The following is a 21,816-nucleotide window of genomic DNA, read 5'->3' as shown; positions in this document are numbered from 1 at the left end:
ATAGTATCAGCTGTTTCACTCGTGAAGGTGTAATCATTTCAGTTGATGGAACTGTGATATATGATACATCTTCCCATCTCCAAGCCTCTATATTCTTCCATCTGATAGAGAACAAAAGCTCCCACAAGAGATTCTGCTTAGATCTCTCTGTGGGCCAGTTACGAGCATACAGAATAGAACTTCCACATACATAGCCCCTCATAAGCTTCTTTCATCTGTTCCTTTCTAGAGCAGCAGCACATACAAACATCATCTCAGATATGAACTAAAAGAATTTTCGAGAGAAAAGAATCAGAATATCTTTGAAAAACAGCGAGGAAACGAGGTGACCGAAAGCATGAAGTTGTGATATTATGTATGTGGTGGTAGCTGGTTAAGGGATTGATCAAAATTAGAATAAAGCGGACAAGGTGCTTTCTTATGCAACTTGAAGAAAGGTTTCTCCTTTTGATAAAGAAAGTGGTTAGTTTTGTCACTTACCGAAAAAGCTAATTGGAATGCCAATGGTACTGCTCATATTGGCTTTGAATGCTTTGCTTGATGGAGTGGGACTGAATATACTATATGCAAGTGACATGGGTGGTTACCAGGCTTTTCATGATAGTTGCTGCAACAACAACAACAATACTAGCAGAAAGACGATATCAGAAATAACAAAGAGGGAATAAGTTAACAGTACCACCACCCTACAAATTAAAGTTTGTTTTTATTTACCTTTTATCATTATTCTTTGGGATACCAACTCTTGAGGATGTGATCCAACTGAACCCCCAAGTAGAGCCAAATGCAAATGCAAATGAAAATGAAAAAAGGGACAAAAATTATAGTTCATGTTCAGCAATCGGCCATGGTGGAAGAGTTCGTTTAACTATTAAGTATTAAGTATTAAGTATACGAGAGAGACGGGAGAAAGAAGTGACCATGGAGTTAGTAAATCATTAGTCTAGCGGCAAAGGAATGAAGTAGGAAGAAGATTCTTGTTGGTGAGACTGGAACTTTATGGGGTTGTCATTCATCATTGTTTCATTGTCTTATTGGATAATGAAATAATTAGTTCAACCGGCACTTGATTAGGAAGGAGATTCCTGTTCTGAAAGGGTTGAATGAAACTTCCCCACCAAAGGCGAGAATCTCAAAGCCTGCTCAGAGGGTATAAATTTATAATCCACAACGACTAAGAAAAGGTCAAGAGCTCTTTCTGCCTAATAAAAAGTTAGCTAGATGGTGCTTGTCTCCATGAACAGGGTCACACATTGTGCCCCCTGATATACAAGAAAAGCAAAGAAAACTTTTTTGATATTTCATTCGGCTGTTGCTACCGTACACCTACAATTACAAAACAATGATGCTTTCATGGACTCACAAAGCGATAGCGTGCTTCTGCAACAGTTCCACCAGTTCCCCTGTGTGGTTAACAACATCTTAAACAAAAAGAAAACATAAATCACATAGATAATTTGTCGTGAATCTTACTTTGTTCCATCTATCCTCTTAGTTTAATCATTAATTAATTCATTCACATACGAGGGATCTTCTTCTTTGTCAAAAGGATCTCTTGCAAAAGATCCTGTAACCAAGAAAGATTATCAAAGGGGCAAAAGGGAAAGGTACTGAAGCATATGATACTTCACATAGTGGAATGTAGACTCATCCTCGACTAAGCCTTCTAGGTCAAGCCTAGTCAATTAGGCCATTTTTGATGTGTGAGTAATGGATACAAGGTCAAAAAAACAAAGAAACGTCACAATTACATACCTAGGAATTCAGAGGAAAGTGCTCTATGACTCCATCTCTCTGAAGTTAGCATCCAATGCTTAGGCCTAATCTGCAGAAACTGGGTCTAAGTGAATTTTAACTTCTGTTATTGTTTTCAGCAGTGCTTTTTTCGTGTCCCACCTCATAGTTATGGATGAAGTACAGAAAGTAGAAGGAGTAACAGTTTGAGAACAAGCAAAGCTCAAAGGGGCATATGCATTTTTGAGATCAAATATGAAAGGGGTCATGTTTCACGAGTGGCATGCTAACAAGCTTATTGCCAGCTATTTAAGTAAGCCACTGCCCCGAAAAATGCTAAGCTTTCAACTCATTATTGAAGATGTTTAGCTCACTCATTGTTGCATTTCCGTCCTCCACGTGGACTTGGAATCTCAATATGCGTGCATCACTTTCTGCCATCCTAATCTTCATGGTGGAGGAAACTTTTCCTAAGGTGTGAAACTATGTAGTCTACTATGTTGTCCCAAAGCCATTTCTGGAATTCTAACAACAACAATGCCCATATGTAAATTCCCTTTGGATAAACCTCAACAGTCCCACCTTAGCCATGTATAATATGGTATCTGATCCGGGGGAGAAAGTCTCAAGAACTCCATTGAAGCTGCAGAATCTTAAATACAAGGAAAATCCAAGTATGAGAACCTTCCTATTTGGTTTCACATTTCATGATTTTGAGATCTCAAGAAGAAACATAATCCCGTCACCCTCAAGTTCAAATACTATGGACTAGCAAAAGTCTCGAATAACATATTCACATAAAACGAGGAAAAATAACACAAACACAGCTATTCTAGTGAACTGAAAAGAAGATGTGGCATTCTAAGCCATGTTGAATTCAAAACAACTGCTACCTCATCCATGAGGAAAGTGCGGGGTGGATTGCATCTGAAAAACCATACTTTGAGGTCCAATGTAGGATTCATTAAAGGCAGCTCTATGCAGATTTTGGCCCTGCATTTTAAGCCCATATGAGTTCATTCCATAAGGAGAGGACATGAAAATATTTCCATGTGTCGGATTGAATGCCATGGGTGCTCCACTATTTGGTTGACTCCATTGAAAAGTTGTTCTATTCATGGGAGCAGAATTGGGCTGCTTGGGAACCCCAATGGACTGATCTGGCGAAGGAGGTCTTTTATTTTCTGGTGAAGGTGTTCGAGTGTCGGTGAGATTGACTGTTGTTATGTCATGGATGCTGGCTCTTCTCTTATCTTTCCCTCCTGAAAGCTGCCTGATAAAGTACTTTTGAGCATGACTAGCCACTTGAGTTGGCGTTCTGGTGACAACGAAATTGCGCGAGATATTTCTCCAGTCCCCTTTGCCATATTTTTTAAGGCCCAATAGAAACAGCCTGAAGCAAATAGTTGAAAACCCAAGTCAAAAAACCAGCAGAAAGGCTAAATTAAAGCATGAAAAACTAGAGAATCTCCTAACAAACAGAAAGGAAATTATCACAACAAAGCTCTAGCAGCAGGCACATTTACAACATAAGCTCCTAACAAAACTAAAGGTGGATTGATCTGAAGAAACCATCCCAGATACCCTTATCCATAAACTACATGGAAAACAATTCCCTTTTGGATCAAAACATCCTCTACAAATGCAAATCCTAGTTCAGGCACAAATTTTCGGTTTATTCAAAATAATTCCAACAGTTGCAGACAGTGAAATTAAGAAAGCAAATGAATTATAATCGAAAAAGCTTACTTATGCTCCTCTTCTGTCCATGGAACCCCTTTCTTCCTTTCCTGATCAGTTGGCCTGGTGGATGAAGGTCTCTTTCCACCAAGTCCATAGGGCTGCTTCAACCCTTCATATCCATGATTGGTAGTCCACTCCAATGTGAAAGGAGAGGTGCTATAACCAGGAATTGGGACCAGCCCAGCTTCTATTTTCCCAACATCAAGCTCCAGTTCTTTGTACTGCTTGAAAACATCTCCAACAGTCTTTCCTGGGATCATGGCAGCCACCTTCTGCCATCGATCCGGTGTGTCCCTATCGTAGACTGCAAGAGCATTCTCAAACGTCTTGTTCTCTTCTGGAGTCCATCTTGAGCTCTTGCTCTCTTCTAGCAGGCAATTGGAGTTGGAAAGATAGGATGCTGGGGAGAGAATTTCCATTTCCCACTTCATTGCATGGAATTGAGAGAGGAAACTACAAAAGCATACCAAATTCACAACTTTCTCTTATCCCTTTCCTCTGCTATTTTTCTTATGGAAGATTTTGCTGGATTTGGGAATGATGAAAACAGAGAAAATACAGAGAACCCAGATGGGAAATGGAGAGGTGGAGGGTTTACAAGGACAAAACCAGCGTTAAATTGAGAAGCATTTGTAAGGAATCAGAATACCTTTTTTCACACAGGCATAGGCCTGAGGAATCTAGAAAAGACCCACCTTCCAAAATCTTTGAAATAAAAAAGAAAAAAGAAAAAAATCACCCCAACAAAAAAATAAAAATAAAAATGTAAAACAAAATCTCACTGCTCCAAGACAGAACCCTAGTAACCCAACTGAGATCTGAACTTTCCAGGAAAACAGAGTCCAAGAAAATGGAACAGAAACCTTCCAGAATTTTCACAACTGAGAAGCAACACTTGAGTATGCAACTGCCGACGTCTTCAAATCCCAATTAGGAAAAGAGAAAAAAGGAGCAGAGAATTCAAGAATACCTGAAGAGCTCAAGCAATCCAAAAAGGCCGAAAATGGAAAGCCCAAGTGAGAAAACAGGGGAAAGTCTGAATTCTGAGGAATTGTAGCAGTGAAAAAAAGTGGGAAAGATCTGTTCTTTCCTTCCTTTTCCTTGCGCCCTCAGCAACAAAGAAAAGAAAAGAAAAAGTATCCACTGAATAGCCAACAAAATAAAAAAGATAAGTCGAAAAGAAAGTGAGGGCTCAAGGAATGAATCTCGAATTTGAATACCAAATTCAAAAAAAAAAAAGAAAAAAAAATCCCCCAAAAAAAGGAAAAAAAAAAAACAGAGCAGAAACAGAGTTGAGAAAGAAAAAAAAGATAAATAAAGAAACAGAGCAGAAACAGAGAAAGAGGTTGAAGGTGGTGGGTTGTGATTGGTGGGTATGGTGTTTGTGGATACTGCAACTTATTAAAAAGTTAGCTTCTTATTATGATACTAGGCACACTCTGTTCTCTCTCTTTCTCTCTCTATCTATCCATCTATAATTTTAAAAATAACTACAAACAATAAAATAGGAATAAAAAAACCAACACTATTAAATGAATTTCATTATTATTTTTTTTGGTTTTGAATTATGGAAAGCAGGGGACGGCAGCTGATGATGAATGATAGAAGCTCAACTGTGCAGCACTACTGAGGTGGGTCCCATCATTTATCTGGACCGTTGGATGGGGTGAAAAACATGATCATTTGGGGGTCTTTAATGACTGATGATCAGAGAATGATCATTTTTTATTTTTTTGACCAGTAGCCGCCAAAGTAACGGTCCAGATCAATGGTAAATCCCATTTTGCAACTTGCCGTGGTGGGCCCACCGCACGGTTACAGAGCTCCCATTGGGCAGTCTCCCACATAATTGCACGCGTCGTAATCCGACGCGGTACTGTCCTTTAAAAAAGCCTGGTTCTGCACACATGTTGGAATTCGATTGGAAAAGATCAGCTGCCGATGGTGTAGTCCAACACACTAGGAACCAATAATTACTCAACACCAATTACACAGCTCCACGTAAGGGGTTCAGGCTCTTTGTTCAGTGAGACCAGCCGTAGATAATTGCAGCCCTCTCGCCAGCCAACCACCGCCTCTCACATCTCTCCTCTTTCCTTTTTTACAATGTTGGTTAGTGGAATTGAGTTGGAGAATAATTCCACACCCACCCTCTTCTTAGCGCGTGGGATACACTCGCCAGCGGATAACCACTTCTAGTTTTCGATTTTTTTTTCCTTTTTTCTTTTTTTTTTTGAAAAAGAATATTCTCTTTTAGGCTGTCCCATATTCCCCATTTTGGAAATCCCATTCTGAAACTGTTTTTCAAAAAGCAATTCTAAAATTTTTTTATCTGACACTCACCTAGAATTTGAGGCTTATTTGGATTCATACCTTAAAAAATCAATAATTTTTAGGTGAAAATTTTAAAAAATCAAATTTTTTATCCCAAACTATTTTTTAATAATCATAGTGCAGCTCCCCTAAAATTTTCTATTTAGTGGATGAATGAAAAAAAATTAGATATTATTTTTAAAATGATAATATTTTTAGTAAAAATATTTCATTTGGAAGTGTTTTTAAACTCTAAAATATTATAAGTAATTTTTTTAAAATTACAATGATAAAAATATTATCTAAATTTTCCAATATTTTTAATAAATACTTGTTGGATAAAAATACTTCTAAAATATTTTCGAATGGAATCTAAATACTGATAAGTGATAACAATAGGAACATAACTTTTTCCAAGACCCAATAGTCCAAACTAAAATCAAACAGACAGAGCCGGGTTATTTTCCACTGGCCGTGGAGTGTGGCCACCACGCGCCGCCGTATTTAGGGGAGGCAACCACCCCTCTCAGAACCCAAAAAACAGCCAAAAAGACGGTCCCCCAGGGTGATGTGACCAACTGCTCCACTGCATTTGTCACTGTCCCTTCTCGCCATTTTCTTTCTCTCTCCCATTGGAAATCTACACGTCTAGGGCTCCCCGCAACCGCCCACCTCAATCGCCACTCGCCCCCTCCCCCCCCTCCCCCTTTAATTCTCATTTTTATTTGTTTCTTGCTTTTTCACCCTACCCTAGTCCTGGAAAATATGCGATTCGCAAGGGCATTTGGGGTATTTCCTCAGAGTGAATTTGGACTGACCCCCTATTTAATGCTTTTTACCTTTTCACCCTACCTCGCTTCTAGAAAACATACGCTTCAGAAGGGCATTTTAGGTATCTGTGATACTGAAGTCGGGCTCACATGGGCAGTCTCAACTAAAGTCACCCATGGAGCCCATCCTCTTTGCGTAGAGTTGGCCTTTTGTGGGCCTGTATTTGGTCTCTTTCTATTATAGGTGAAGTACCTTCCCTAGTCTCTAACACTCTTTCCATTATTATTATTTTTTATTTTTTATTTTTTATACTCTACCAAAGTCAGGACACGTGGCACCTTAAGATTCAACCAACCAAAATTAATTAATTAAATTAATTTGATTTTCAATACATTATATTCGGATTTGAGAATTTTAAAAATGGATCTTATCCATTCAATTACCACTAATTGGCATGTGCTTTTAATTTTTTTAAAAATTGAAATCAAGATAAATTTGTTTTGGAAGACTGGAAATCAAATTATTTGGTAATAAAAACATATACACTCATTTAAAAAATGTCTTTATTCTCAAATTCATTTGTGTGAATTTATAAAATATTTGTTCACTAATATTATAATATTTTCTAAAATGACCAATTTTCAGAAAGTACTTTTAAAAATGTTTATTTTTATATTTTTCAACGACAAAATACAATTCAAGAAATAGAAAAAGGAAATTTTAAAATAAAAATTCCGTAGACCATTCATTTCCGACCTTTTTCATGCAAGTCAACGCCGTGAATGGGAATCCACACATCCAACGGTCCTCCCGAAACCATCCACCGTCTAGACAGCGTGTGGGCCTAACGGGATGGGCTTGGACAGCTATGAGGCCCGGCCCAAGCAGAGAAGCTTTGGATCACATATAACATGTTGCAATGTTGAATGGGAGGGCCACCAATCCTCTTTATTGAGGCCGCCTCGACTCTCGCACCCCTATTCAATGGGACAACGTGTCCATTAATTGGCTCAATTTTGCAACCTAAATTACCAATTTGCCCCTTCTCTATTCAACATTTTCCATATCACAGCTATCCTTTATGGGGATGTTTTTAAAATAAATAAACATAATAGAGTAAGGCTTCAGCTCGATGAAAGACAAATGAACATGTGGGAGTTATTTATATATTTATTATTTTTAAAATAATTATATTTGAAAACTCAGCCTTATAATTTTGAATGTCCTCTCTGGCTCTTGAGTTTGTTGGAGCGGCATGCTTGGCAGAATATTATTATATTTTTGTAATTAGTTGTTTAAATGCGTTTTTCGTCTTTTTTGACCTTTGCATAATTTATAAATATAAAACTATTTTTTAATACAAATTTTAGTTGAATGTTGACGTAGAATTGAAAAACCATTGGAAATCAACTATGATAATAAAGTCACAGAATTGTATTCTAAGAACAATCGAAGTTCGTCAAAATCCAAACACATTAACATCAAGTTCTTGGTTATAAAAGAAAGAGTTCAGAATTTTCAAGTATCAATGAAACACGTAAGCACAAACTCTATGATTACGGATCCACTCACTAAGGGTTTGCCACCCAAAGTATATCATGAACATGTCAGATATATGGGTGTTGTACACAATGATGATGTGCTAGTATAGTGAGAGTTTGTATTTAGATTTTGTGTTTGTTTTCTTGATGTGATATTATGTTATGTTATCTATACAGACTTTATTTTTAAAAGACTATTGTGTTTGAATACTCTGAATTAAAATGATGACTTTCATAAGCAGTTTAGCATCAAGTGTTGAAAGTGAAATTTGACTATTTTTAGTCATAAAGTAGGACCAATTGGAAATAGACATATTAAATATCATATTTTATGTAATTTCTATGCTACACATCCATACTTGATCCATGTTACTAATTTTTGTTAATGTTGTGATTATTGATGGGTCTAGTTAAATTATGATTAACGAAGACCATTTTAATCCTATGTTAACATAATTAGTAGACCGGATTGTTTAAGGATATTAAGATAGAATAGCAAGATAAGCTCAATAAAGTACTATAATGAACATTGTTTTGTAATATATGCGGTCCAAGTGCGAGATTGTTAAGATATGGACTCACATATCTAACAATAATTCATGACTAAGCTATTCACCTCTTGTATTTGTTTTCTATTCGTTCAATAGTATGGGTCACCTATGTGTAGAGCCCAAACGCCATCACGAGCCTTAGATGATGGACCTAAGACTCGTGAGGCCCAATAGCCCAATGGGTATGGTCCCTAAGGCATGAGGATATAAAAGGTCAAGAGTCTATTCATTTTGTAATATCACATCTTTGAATAAAACAGAACCCTAATCTCTCTTGCTTCCCATTGCCAGAGAGAATCCAGTGACGATGGTTCCCCCCCTTAGTCTTAGAAGATCCATATATCTTCAACCAAAATTTAAAAATAGATTCGGGTATGTTCCATGTGAATAAATGCATGTTCAAAATGAATTGATAAATGTATCCTGCATGTGTTTTGGTGATAATGGAGATCAAAGATAAATAACAGGAATAACTTTTGAATAAAATTTAAGTCATATTTGATAGCTAAAAATGAGGATTAAGAATAGACATTTAATTTATTTTTTCATTTATTTTGGTATTTGAATAATTGAAGTGACGATAAGAATGAAATAATGAATGATTTCATTGGAAATGAAATCCTGTTTATAATTTAATATTTAGATTTCTTAGAACAACTTATTTTTAAAAAACATCTTTAAACATTTAAAAAAAAAAGTGGAGAAGTTATTTTTAAAAACAATTTTTTATTTTGATTTTGTAAAAAGAAAATTGTAAATTCAATTTAAATAATACAAATAAATTTAATTCAAGTATTATTAAACATAAAATAATTTTGTAATTATAAATAAATTAAAAATATAAATAGTTTTTAATAAAATATGAATAGTAATATTATAATAAAATCATAAATTATATATTTTTTTATAAATATTATAAAAATATGAATATTAACATCTTATAAACGTATAATTGATTTATTTTGTTAAAAATAATTAATAATTACTAATATTTTTTTTTTAAAATCATTAAACTTATTACTTTGTTCTTAAAAACCATTTAACAACCAAACAATAATAATTTTATTTTTAAATCATAAGCCCGAATAGTCTTTTATTCTTTAGCTAAAAAAATAAAAATAAAAATGAAACATTTCAAAGACGTTTTTCTTTTCTTAAATGAAAATAAAAATTATTTAAACTGAGATTAAAAAAAAATAAAAATAAAATATTAGTTTAAATTTTAAGAATGAATATTGTTAATTTATTTCTTTTTTTTTCCGTTATTAGTTAACATTGAAATATAAATAAATAATTTATTTCAATCTTGCATCATTATATGCATCAAAATATAATAATTAAAATCACCAAATTCATTATCATTCAAGGAGAAATAAGAATATAAAGAAAATTTTCATTTTCATTCCTACCAAACATGTCATAAGTTCTTTTAAAATTATCAAAACTTATGGAAAACCTTTATGCTATATTTGGTTTCAGGAATTTGAGGGAAAGTGTGAGAGAATGATAGTATAGAAAAATACATGAAAGGTAAAAAAGTGAAGAAAAATAAAATAAAAAAATTTAAAATTATAGGACATAAGATGCTATCAACTTTCTTAAAAATAATTGATATTAAGAAAAACGTATACTTTAACTTTATAATGCATTCATTCAAACGCATACTTTATAATACATTCACTCAAATATCCACAACATTCGAATATAAAAGAGTTGATGGACATGATTAACCTCCGATTTGCCAATAAAACTTAATAAATTATTTTTATATACTATTTCAAACTCATTTAACTTGTTTTAACCTTTTATATAAATATTAAATATTTTTAAAATATATAAAAATTTTATTAATCTTAATTATATTTGATTTTTTTATGATATTTTAACATTTTTTTTTATTTCTTTGATACTCATTTGGGAATTAAATATAACATTAATTTAATGCATTAAGGGGATTTGGTTTTTATTTATCAAATTTAATCGTAACGCAAAAAAATTAATGAAATCGATATTTTAAGGAAAAGGATTTAAGGTAGTACGACCAAAATATTTCTCGGAAAGAAACAAACAAAGCCTTTGTTTTTAATGCACTGCGCATGTCATTCTTCAAAGGTCAAGATTTTTTTATGTAATTAATTAAAGTGAAAAAAATTTATTTAAAAGCCCTAAGTGACATAGAAATTTATAAGGGCATGTTATTTATTAACTTTAAGATAAAAGTTCTATCATTGGTGATTGTACTTAAGACTTAAAAGGATAGGTGGATCAATGATTTAGGATATTGGTTATTTAAGAACATGTCTCAATGTTTCCAACGTGTGATCCCACATCGGGAATTTAAAGTTTTAAAAAGGCATTTAAATATAGATATAATAGAGGGAATATTATTTAATTTATTTAAATAATGTTTTTTCTAAGTTGAATACACACCTCAGGGAGAGAGAAAGAAAGAAAAAATTAAAATTTTAAAAAATGGAAGTAGGTATGTAGAGAGGTCAAAGTTAAATAAGTTTAAGTCATATTTGAAAACCGTTATTATAAATGATTTTTAATTTAGACATAAAAAAAATTAGAAATTTTTATATCATACCTCATAGGTAATTAGTGAAACAAAATGTTTTTAATGTTTAAGTTTTTAAATAAGTTAGAATTTGATTCTAGTTGAAAAATAATTTTTTATTTTTAAAAAATAAAAAATTGTTTTTGAAAATTTAAACGATTGTTCATTGAAAAGAATTTTTAAAAATAAAAAATAAAATAGATAACAATTTTTAGATAATAAAAAGAAGTTGTTTTTACTAATTTTAAGTAAAGAATTAAAAATATTTTTTAAAAATAAATTTTAGAAAATACTATCAAACCCTATGGTTAAAAATAATTAAAATTTGTTTTTAAGAATGATTGATTTGTTTGTTACTGTTTTCCATGCAAGGATTCTGTCGTGGAAAAAAAACAAATTGAAATCAAATTTCAAACTATGCCCATTGTTTTCTTTGTCTTTTTCTATAATTTTGTCAAAATTCTATTTTTATTTCCTTCTATATATAAACGTAGAAGAAGGTGGGCAATGGCCATTAACGGTACTTTCTTGGATGGGTGTATTGACTCTTGGTGCATCTAAGGGGCTAGGAGTGGAGGTGGTGTTGTTGGGAATGATGGTGACTGCACATTAATCATAAAAAAATATAAAAAAAAATTAAAAATTAAAAAATTAGAAGCATGAAAGCTAATAGTAGAAAGGGGAGTGGCACTACCACCGATTTATTTCCATTAAAGGAAAGATTCCTTTAATTTGGTTCTTTCTTTATCAAAAGGTCAAAAAGTCAGGCAATTGTTTGATTTTGATTTGCGGGCACTCCGATAAGCGTGTGCATCAACTCATGTGCGGGCGTGCATTTTCTCATTACATGTCGTCACCCACAAAAATAAATACCACTTTTTTTTTTATTAAAAAAATATTTTTTTATTATTTTTATGTAAATGGGCGAGATTCTCCTCCTCTTCCAGCTATCATGTCTAATAAAAAAACAAAAAAAATGGCCACGTAAGAAGAGGAAAAAGGGTCATGATTGGCTCCATTTTATTAGTATTTTTGGTTGTTAAAAATTTAAAATAAATTTTTGGAGATTTGTTTGACTTATTATTGGTAAATAATTAATTTTTAAAAGTAGAAATAAATATGTAATGTTAAAAGGACAAAATTTATCATTGGATTAGTAAAATGGAGATTGACTTTGTTTAATTATTTAAGATTAAATTTAGGGAACACAATCATGAGTTGCTAATAAGTTCATTTTTAGTCCTTTTTAAGTTGAATTATACATTCCTTAGTGAGGATCATGATATGTGATTATATTTATTTATTTTTAAAATTATTTGTTTAATAATGATTATACTAAAATGAGGATACAAGGTTTATATATTTTTTTATATTAGCATTCAAGGCATCATTAAGCTAACATTTAGCCCTAAAAGAAAAGGGAAATTTTACAATATGGGGTTTTAATATCAGACATTATTAAGGGTGTAATTCGGATGAATTGACCCATCCAACTTCAACCCAACCCGATATTTGGGTAGACCATTTTCAATACTTGGGTTGGATTTAAAGTTAGATTTTTTCAACTTAAACTCAATTTAGGTTGGACTTGAATTAGGTTTTTTCAACATGAGTTCAATTTAAGTTGGACCTGGGTTAAATTTTCAATAATTGTGTTTAGCTCAAACTTGATTTAATATTTTTATAATATTTATAATGCATTTTATCGTATTTAATAATGTTTATTTTATTTTTCTAGTTTTAAGAAAAAAATATTAAATTATATTATATAATATGTTTTTCATTATTTTTAGAAAATATATAAATTTATGTTTATTTTTTTGTTGTTATTTTGAAAATTTGTCTTATTTATTATTTAAATTTTCATAAAATAATATCATAAATAGATTTTGAATTATACAATCCGACCAACACCAATCTAATTTGAACAACCCGAGTTTAGAAAAATGAGATTGAGTTGTACTTGAGTTGAGTTGAGTATCTTAGGTTAGAGTTGAGGTTGATTATTTCTTAATTTGAGTTAGGCTCAAACTAATAATCAACTAGACCAACTAGTTCAAGTTGCAGCACTAATAATCATGGAATTTTTTAAAACTCTTTTTTTTTTTAGACTTTTTTTTTTCCTTTTCAACTCCTAGCAAAAAAAAAAAAGAAAAAAAAAAGAAAAAAAATATTGTTTGTGAAATTTGAGATAAATAGAACATAAATTTTCAAAATGTTGACTTGCTGCAAATTGGCCATATTCTCTGCAACTTGAATATTGGCTAATTCATTTGGGCCCAGCCCTGAACTTTGGGCCTAAAAAGGCACAAGTTGCTACTAGATTAGGAGAAAATGTACCCATTTGGCCATTTATAGATATGCGAAACGTTTTTTTTATTATAAAAAAAACGTTTTTTTGTTTATGTTACAAGTAGTTTCTAAAAAAATTGTCAAATAAACTCTCAATATATTACCATAAAACACTTTTAAGTAGCAAATATTGAGAGGGCTTTTGATAAAACTTAATATTAATTATTTAATGATTGAAGTTTAAATTATTCTTTTAAGTTGTTGAATTAAAACTTACTAAGTATTACTTAATTTTTATTTTAAGTATAAGGTTATTTGTTAAAATTAATTTAATTTTTTTAAATTATCAAATTAACATATTTATTTATATTTACCTTTATTACTCTTTAATTATAAACTTGTTTATTAAATATTTATATTAAAAATATTGCAAACATATAAAATACTACAAAATATTTACGGTAAAAATTAAATGTGGATAAATAAAATAAAAGAGATTTATAATTAATAATAAATTAATCATTTTAATTTAATATTTAATATTTAATATTTAATATTATGGTATTAAGTTATTTTAACGAACATGCTTAATTTATTTAATGACTTAAATAAATTATCAAGTAAATAAATTCTTCACCAAAGTTGGAGAAGCACTTCAAAAGAGAATGGCCCGTTATTTTTCCTACACCCAATTTACACCAAGGCAAAAATTTCAGCTAAAACTCGTGCTCATACACTGCAAAATAACCGCAATTGAAGTTCAATACATTGGAATTTTAATGGGCATTATATGCATAATTAGATGTCCCCAAACGTACATGATACCAGCCCATGAAAAGAGCAACACTGTATAAACTAAAAAGAAGCTTGGTCTGTTTTATCCAACTCTGAGCAGAGCTTGGCTTGCTAAAAAATAAACTCTGTTTATTATCTAGATTTCTCTTTCTTTCTTTCTTTCTTTCTATTCTCTTTTTTCCTCTGATGTTAAGCTTCTTGTTTTGAAGTCTTTTTATTAGCATTTGGGAAGGTCACTTGGAGGTGGTAGAACTGATTCATTGGGGCCTTTTCCATTGTCAACCACAAAAGCCATTTTCAGACCCCATGTTGTGTGGACTTCCAAATGGCAGTGCATGAACCAGACCCCTACAAAACACAAAGTGAATCAAGTTTAGGCATGTGAATTAAGCTATAAACTTGTATGAAAGTTCAGTGATAATCGGGCTTTTTCGGGATTTACCTGGGTTATCTGCTCTGAATCTGATGGCAGTCCATCCACCAGAGGGGACTCCAACTGTGTTCCTCTCAACAGGGTCAACCAGGTTGAATTTTTTTGGGTCCTTCTTTGGGTTATAGTTCCCTAAACCCCTTCCAATGACGAAGAAATTGAAGCCATGGAGATGGACTGGATGTCTTTCGGGCGCTATCATACCGGTGTCTTGTAGGACTAACTGAACGGTAGAGTTGTATGCCAGTCTATAAAGCCTTGTCCCATTCATGGTCTGGAAGTTTGTAGGCTGTGTGCCTGTATAGTTGAATGCAATTGGGGGGTTTCCAGGGAAATCATCAGTGTAAACTCCCTTCATTTTGAAGTAATGGGCTTGAAGAAGAGCAGTAGTAGGCATTACAAAAGTGACATTGTTGATATTAGCCACCACTTTACCGCCATTAACGCAAGTAGCACAGGGGTTAATCCCAAGTCCAACAGTGAACAGAAGGGAGTGATCGGTGGCCAATGGAACTCTGGCTGGGTACTTTTTCGAGTTCAGGCTTCTGAGGGAATCTGTGAACTTTGTGGCCACTGAGGTGGCGTTTTGGGGAGGTGGGTTGGTGATAGTAGTCGGAGTACTGGAAAGGGTGCCGGAGTATTGAACGGTGGCTGTTGCAGTCATGTTGTCGACTGCAATGGGGGAATCCATGAAAGAAGACGCTGTAACCAAGTACTTTCCAGCGCCGAGTCCTGCTGTTAGGAGTACATTGGTGGTCTGCCCCGGAGCGATGAGGACGGTGTCAGTTGAAAAGGGTTTAGTGTAAGTGGCGTCGACCTCAACCACAGTCAGATGATGGCCTGCAATCTTTAAGAAGAGCTCTTCATTCAGCGCAGCGTTGATGATTCTCAGCATGTATGTCTTGCCTGGGTCTACTGGCAGTGTAAACCCACCTGGACAAAAACCCGAAAACAAGAACAATCAATCCAACTCTGCAAAAAAAGTAGCGTAATTTCATGTTTGTGATGTGCTTTTACCCTGTAAGGAGCAGCTTGAGAATGGCCCAGGATGGCCATTAATGGTGTGAGCATCGGACACATTTGGGGCCAGGCCAGACTTCATAGCTTCATTGATCACTGCTTCCACATCTGATTTCCACCATTCACCTGCAAAGAATTCAACCAAAGGTAGCTTAATTCCTTCAGATGAAAAATGACCAAACATGAGACTTGGATCATCATTTTTCATGCTTATGAACTTGAATATTCTCACCCAAAATAACAACAGCTTCCTTATAGGGAGTGGGAAATGGATAAGGAACACCAAGCTTGGGCAAGATGACGAGGGCGCCATGGACGGTAGCCCTGAGCCAGAGGATGTGCGCATGCCATAGAAGTGTTCCCCTTTGGCCTGTAATGGTGAAATTGTATATATAGCTTTGCCCCGGCTGAATCGGACACTGTGTTATATATGCCGGCCCATCCGCCCAACCTGTCCTAAGCTGCCTGATCCCATGCCTGCACACCAAAATTTAAGTACCCCCTCAAAAAACCTCCATTCTAACAATGGGGTATGCTGAAAATGGGGCCAATTCGCAAAAGTGCTGAACTCACCAGTGAATGCTGACATTATACTTGACATGGTTCACAACCTTGATCAGCACTGTATCATCCTCCCTAGCATGAATGGTAGGCCCAGGGAAGTTCCCATTCACAGTGACTATAGGTTTACTTGAACATAACCTTGTGGCCTTTCTCAAAACCACCTGCATTCATTGCAAGAAATCCAACTTCATATTTTCTTTTCATTATTTAACTCCAACCACTTTCTTAATAAAAACCCACAAAAATTGTATCCCACAATGACTTCAAGATTAAGCAAGAATGATGGTAATAGTAGATGGTTTTTAGTTTTCAATATGAAAGCTGTTGTTGTCTTGGAGAAGATTTTCAGTTGGGCAGTCACCATATACATCCGAAGACTCCATCATATAATATATCTGCACTTTTCTTGCCAAGTACAGCAAGCACAACCGCCAGGACAAAGCAGCAGCAGCAAAAATGGAGAAAGCGACGCGTGCATGCATGGCCCAACAATTTGGGATTCCAGCTATTGGAAGAAATTAATAAGCTGATAGCAACCATTTACCAAAATTATATGTATGGAAGGCCAACTGACTTCCACTAGGGAAATTTTCTAGCTGAAACCAATCAACTAAGTAGTCTGGTTACTTCTCCCAAATGCTTCTTCTGAGTCTATGAAAAGCAATCCTAATAAGGATTTCAAAAAAGGCAAATCATTCTTCTAGTAGAAGTAACTGAGTAGCAGCTGCAGCATGCCAACTTCAGAGCCAGAAACCAGGTTTTTTCTATCCTAAGATTGCAGCCCAGAACTGGCTTTTGGAACCTGAAAGGTTGAGAAAAAACTCAATGCAGAAATCATATACAAGGAATTTTTTTGGTCATGAACGGCTCCTAATAGTCTGCAGATCTGGTTCTAACTGCTGTGCAGGCCTTAAGGCCATGTTTCCCGTATCGGTTTATCAATAAAATGATGAATGAAGCTGTTCTCTTATACTGCAACTTCAACAAATATTAGCTAGCAACAAGGGACTAATGATCAAGAAAAATGTTGTACTTACATTGAACTTGTAGTGACGAGTCCGGCAATCGACTAAAATCGGAAACAGAGAAGCCACCAGAAGCAAGACCCGAATCCACTGCGTCATCTCTCTGTGTCTCCGTCCCAGAAAATCTGGTCTAGCTACTTCTTTTCTGTGTACTGAGGTATGACGGACCAAGTCGAGCTTAAATAAACAACAGGGGTCTCTGCTGCCATGTCGGTGTAATTGGTTAGGTGGTGGAATTGAAGGATACTTGAGAGGCAAGATCTACGTATAAAATCAAAAGAAAAACTCCTGGGTTTTCTTGTATATTACATAAAGTAGTTATCTATCAACCGAAGCCCGTTCAACCCACTTTCAATTTACTAGCCCCATTTCAGACCAGGGTTGGTCCAACCGTACCAGTTAAAGCTACAACGAACCCGAGCTAACATGACCAACACAGTGGATAGTTTTCCCACCCGGTTAAGGTCAAGAAGATGACATACACACATTCATCTGCAGTTAGTGAAACAGAACCACCCATCCTCACTTTACTCATAATTTATTGCAATTGGGATTAGTATCAAGCACTTGAGTAGTAGTTGGTTGCAAAGGAAATTTTCATTTAGTGTATGGGCCTTCTGGTCTCAGTTTCATTGGAAAGACCTTCACTTTAAGGCTCTTTTAATGGTTAAGGAAAAGGGTTTTAATTTATGCCTTCAAAATTTTAGGCTGCACCAAACAGGGGACTTCATGGTTACAAATCCAAGTTGTTTGACTGCCATTGTAGACCCTCAATCAAGCAATATGTGGATTAGATTTTTTATGCCAAAACAAGGGTATGCGTTAATTGTTTTCTTCATCAGTGATGTGGGATTTGTTTCTTTTTTTCGTTTTTGTATTTATATTTCTTGCATGGAGAATGATCCTTCCAGAAGAGTATGTATCGAGCAGATACGGTGGGTAGATGGTATATACAGAGGATGTTGACCGAATGAAACCTTGTAGTTGAGGGATGCTTTTCATGGCGTGGGTTACGGCACAAGACATCTCCCAATTAGCCCATTTTTATTATGGGTGTATTTTCTTCCTCATGGCGGCAGCAACCCCTGTTAGGTGACAATACGAACTCAAGAAGGAAGCATTGTTTACGAAAATAATTTTGAAAATCAGTTTTTGAAATTTGTGCTCTAATTTTCTTAATCTATTTTTTATGTTTTTAAATATATTTTTATACGAAGTGTTATATTTTTAATCATGTCCTGTAATTCTATAATTACTTTTTGAAATAATACCTAGAAAATGAGTGAAAATAACCCAAAAATTTATCTAAAAAAGTTTTTTATTTTTTAGTTGTCAAACTATTTCCTTACTTTTTATAATTATAAAACAGAAATTGTTTTAAAAAATAATTAAAATGTATGACCATGTTTGATAACTATTTTTATAAACAGTTCTAAAAATATAGTTTTAAAGAATTATTTTTAAAATAATTTTTATATATAATGTTTTATTTTTAATCATTTCTATAATTATTTTTTAAATAAATCAAAAAAAAAAGTGAAAACAAGTAAAGTCAAACTCTTTATGCTTAAAATCATAAAATAGAATATAGTTTTTTAAATGTCAAATGTATATTTTTATTTTTATTTTTTTGTTTTGAAAAGTGGAAAAGTAGAAAAGAACAAGCGGAGGCGACTTCAGGCTCCATCCAAACTGTTGTTGGTCTTATGATGATCAGGACATGCATGGCGCTTTTTTCGTTCACCCATTAAAAGGGTTAAGATGTTAATTGGCCTTCATGGCTATTCTTCTTGTAACTTAGAAAAGGACATTGGATTGTTGCAAACTCTTATCAAATTGTTAGATAAGGAGTCACTATATATTAGTAATCTTAGAAAATATTAGAGAAAAAGTATGTTTTGGTATTTACTTAAAAAAAATAGGAAAAAACTCTTAAGTTTTATACGATTATGAGCTTAAAAATAGCATTATTTCGAGTCAAGATTGATATTGATATCATTTAAAGGTAATATTTTCAGTGCTTCCCATGACCTAAAAGTGTATAAATTTATAACTTTGAATTTTTCTTTAGGATAATTGTGTTTTGGACCCGATTAGATCTAAAAATTAAGATTTGACCCATAAAAATTACATAATTGATAAGAATGATATAAAATGTAAAAAGACTAATATACCCTTTAAAACTATTTTGAGTATTTTCTACTATAATATTTGACAAACTTTTTTATCTTAATTTTTTTTAATAATTATTCTGAAAATTTATTATTTTTAAAAAGCTAATTTTTTTTTAAAAAAATATATTCTAAAATTATGTTATTTAAAAAAAATAATTTTGACATATTTTTAGTTACTTTTTCTATACATAATTTTAAATATATATATTTTTCAAGATGTTTGATTTTTAAATAATAATAATAATAATTTATTTTTATTTTTTTGGAAAAAGGTGTATTTTTTTTCCAAATCACTAAATTAAATTAAATTTTATTGAAGTTTACAAAATGAATAAAATTTAAATTATTTTTTTTTTACTCTTTTTTTTTCACAATCAATAAAGGTCATTTTTGGAAAGATAAAAAATTTATATCATTCTTCTCAATTTTCACACTTCCTCTAAGTCTTGACTTAAATAGTGAACTTATATGGACCAAAGCTTAATTTTTGGGCCCAACTAGGTCCAAAATATAATTATCTTTTTTCTTTTTAAAAATATGTACCAAAATATATTTTTTCCAATTAGTTAGAGTTTTTTTGTTATAGTTTTAAAAATGTTTTTGAAAGAAATTAAACATTTTAGCAAAATTTTAAAAACAATTTAAAAATCTAAAAATCACTTATAATACTTTTTTTAAAAACATATATATACGATTCTGATAAAAACATTTTGAAAGACTATGTTTCCAAGTGATGTTTATTTTTTATACTTAAGTTTAAATAGAACCTAAAACTAAAGCAGTGCTGAATAGTGTCAAGTATTAAAATGATTGTTTTTTTTTAATATTTTATTTTTATTAAATATTAAAAAAAATCAATATATTATTTTTGGTATTTAGAAAAAGTTATAGGTCTATTTAGTAATTGTTTTTTAAAATAACTTTGTATTATCTATAACAAAAAAAATTGGAAAATATGTTTGATAACTAAAAATTCGAACATGATACTTTCAGATAATATTTAATTGTTTTCTTTTGCTTTAACTTGTTTTTTTAGGACTATTTAAAAAAATAATTATACAGGCATATAGAAAATTAAAAATAAAACACTAAATATAAAATTTATTTTTAAAACATATTGAAAATATTAAAAATATGTTAAAAATATTTTAAGTTTTCAAATAGATTTTTGTTATATAAAAGATAAAAAATAATTTTCAAAAATTATTTGTAAGAATTATTTTTTAGAATTATTTTAAAAAATAGTTACCAAACAAGCCTAAATATTTTGAAATTTTTTTTATTAAATTTAAAAATTTTTAAAATAAATAATAAATCAATAAAAGATTAAAAAAAGAAAAACAAACAAACAAGACATAAGAGGGTACTCGTGGGTCACTATCCAGTATCCAAATGGGAGGCACAACTGTCCGTACAGGACAAATCTAATGACAACATTTAGATAATACTTAACTTTTAAAGAAGGCGGCAATTGATGTTCAATAATTTATTAATCAGTGTTGAAAGCCCAGAAATCCATATCCTATTGTTACCAGCCCCATAAAATTTGACTCTTTGTCTCATCTGATGTGTCCGTTTCATCACATGTCACAAGCTTAGGAGTATGCATCAATGCATGTATCAGTATAACATTGTATGAATCTGGTGTTTGAAAATTTTAATCTTATTTAATTTTAGTGATAAAATTAGATTTTTATTGATTCAAAAAAATAATATAGATATAATAATTATTTTATCCTCTAACTCGTGGTTAATTAAGGATTTGGGCCGGAGTGCTTTTAAGGGGAAATATTTGAAATGCATTCTTAAACCTTCTTTCATTTGTATACCATACTAAAAGGTTTTTCTCTTCTATTTTCTATTTTTTTTTAAGAAAAAATGAAAATATTTAGGAATTGATTTTTAAAATTGTCTTATAAGCTCAACAATATGTTATAAATTTTAACTAAAATTAATATTTTAAAAATAATTAAAAATATAAAAAAATTATATTATATATAAGATGATACGATCATCGAATAAAAGAAAAGTTTAAAAATCTTTTGAGCTAATAAAAAATAATATTTACACGATTCTGGACGTCGGGATTTAATTTATAATAGATATTTATTTGTTTGGTTTCGTAATTTTGTATTAGACAACGACATATTTGTGGAAGTATTGTTATAACACTACCCTTATTTTTTACTCCTTCCTCGTAATAATGATTGAGAACAACCGCCCATGTGGATTTAAAATATACAACTGGTCACGAGTGGAGGGGAAAGTGGAATGATGGCTATCATTGCCGAGCTTCTACGTTA

General features: G+C 32.3%; 2 protein-coding genes across 2 annotated transcripts; both read right to left on the bottom strand.

Annotated features, from left to right (window-relative positions):
- Positions 1 to 2,409: 2,409 nt before the first annotated feature.
- Positions 2,410 to 4,973, bottom strand: LOC100244960 (uncharacterized). The gene is made up of 2 exons (XM_002280367.4): positions 3,484 to 4,973; positions 2,410 to 3,127 (listed from the first exon to the last, which is right to left on the bottom strand). The coding sequence occupies exons 1-2, from the start codon at positions 3,906 to 3,908 to the stop codon at positions 2,629 to 2,631; spliced, it is 924 nt and encodes a 307-aa protein (XP_002280403.1). The 5' UTR covers positions 3,909 to 4,973; the 3' UTR covers positions 2,410 to 2,628.
- A 9,186-nt stretch (positions 4,974 to 14,159) lies between these two features.
- On the bottom strand, positions 14,160 to 17,499 carry LOC100267265 (laccase-4). The gene is made up of 6 exons (XM_002280380.4): positions 17,352 to 17,499; positions 16,324 to 16,475; positions 15,983 to 16,227; positions 15,748 to 15,876; positions 14,743 to 15,663; positions 14,160 to 14,648 (listed from the first exon to the last, which is right to left on the bottom strand). Exons 1-6 carry the CDS (start codon positions 17,436 to 17,438, stop codon positions 14,518 to 14,520), a joined length of 1,665 nt encoding a protein of 554 aa, XP_002280416.1. The 5' UTR covers positions 17,439 to 17,499; the 3' UTR covers positions 14,160 to 14,517.
- Positions 17,500 to 21,816: the final 4,317 nt, after the last annotated feature.

The sequence above is a fragment of the Vitis vinifera genome, chromosome 6, assembly GCF_030704535.1.
Source record: "Vitis vinifera cultivar Pinot Noir 40024 chromosome 6, ASM3070453v1".
NCBI classification, from domain to species: Eukaryota; Viridiplantae; Streptophyta; class Magnoliopsida; order Vitales; family Vitaceae; genus Vitis; species Vitis vinifera.
Note: the sequence above shows the minus strand (reverse complement) of the source record. Positions and strands in the feature narration are given on the sequence as shown.

Coding starts and splice junctions, on each gene's coding strand:
- LOC100244960 (XM_002280367.4), bottom strand. CDS start 3,908: ATGAAGTGGGAAATGGAAATTCTCTCCCCAGCATCCTATCTTTCCAAC. Junction 3,128..3,483: donor TGGACAGAAGAGGAGCATAA/GTAAGCTTTTTC, acceptor TATTTGCTTCAG/GCTGTTTCTATTGGGCCTTA.
- LOC100267265 (XM_002280380.4), bottom strand. CDS start 17,438: ATGACGCAGTGGATTCGGGTCTTGCTTCTGGTGGCTTCTCTGTTTCCG. Junction 15,877..15,982: donor GGAAGCTGTTGTTATTTTGG/GTGAGAATATTC, acceptor AATTCTTTGCAG/GTGAATGGTGGAAATCAGAT. Junction 15,664..15,747: donor CTCAAGCTGCTCCTTACAGG/GTAAAAGCACAT, acceptor GTTTTTGTCCAG/GTGGGTTTACACTGCCAGTA.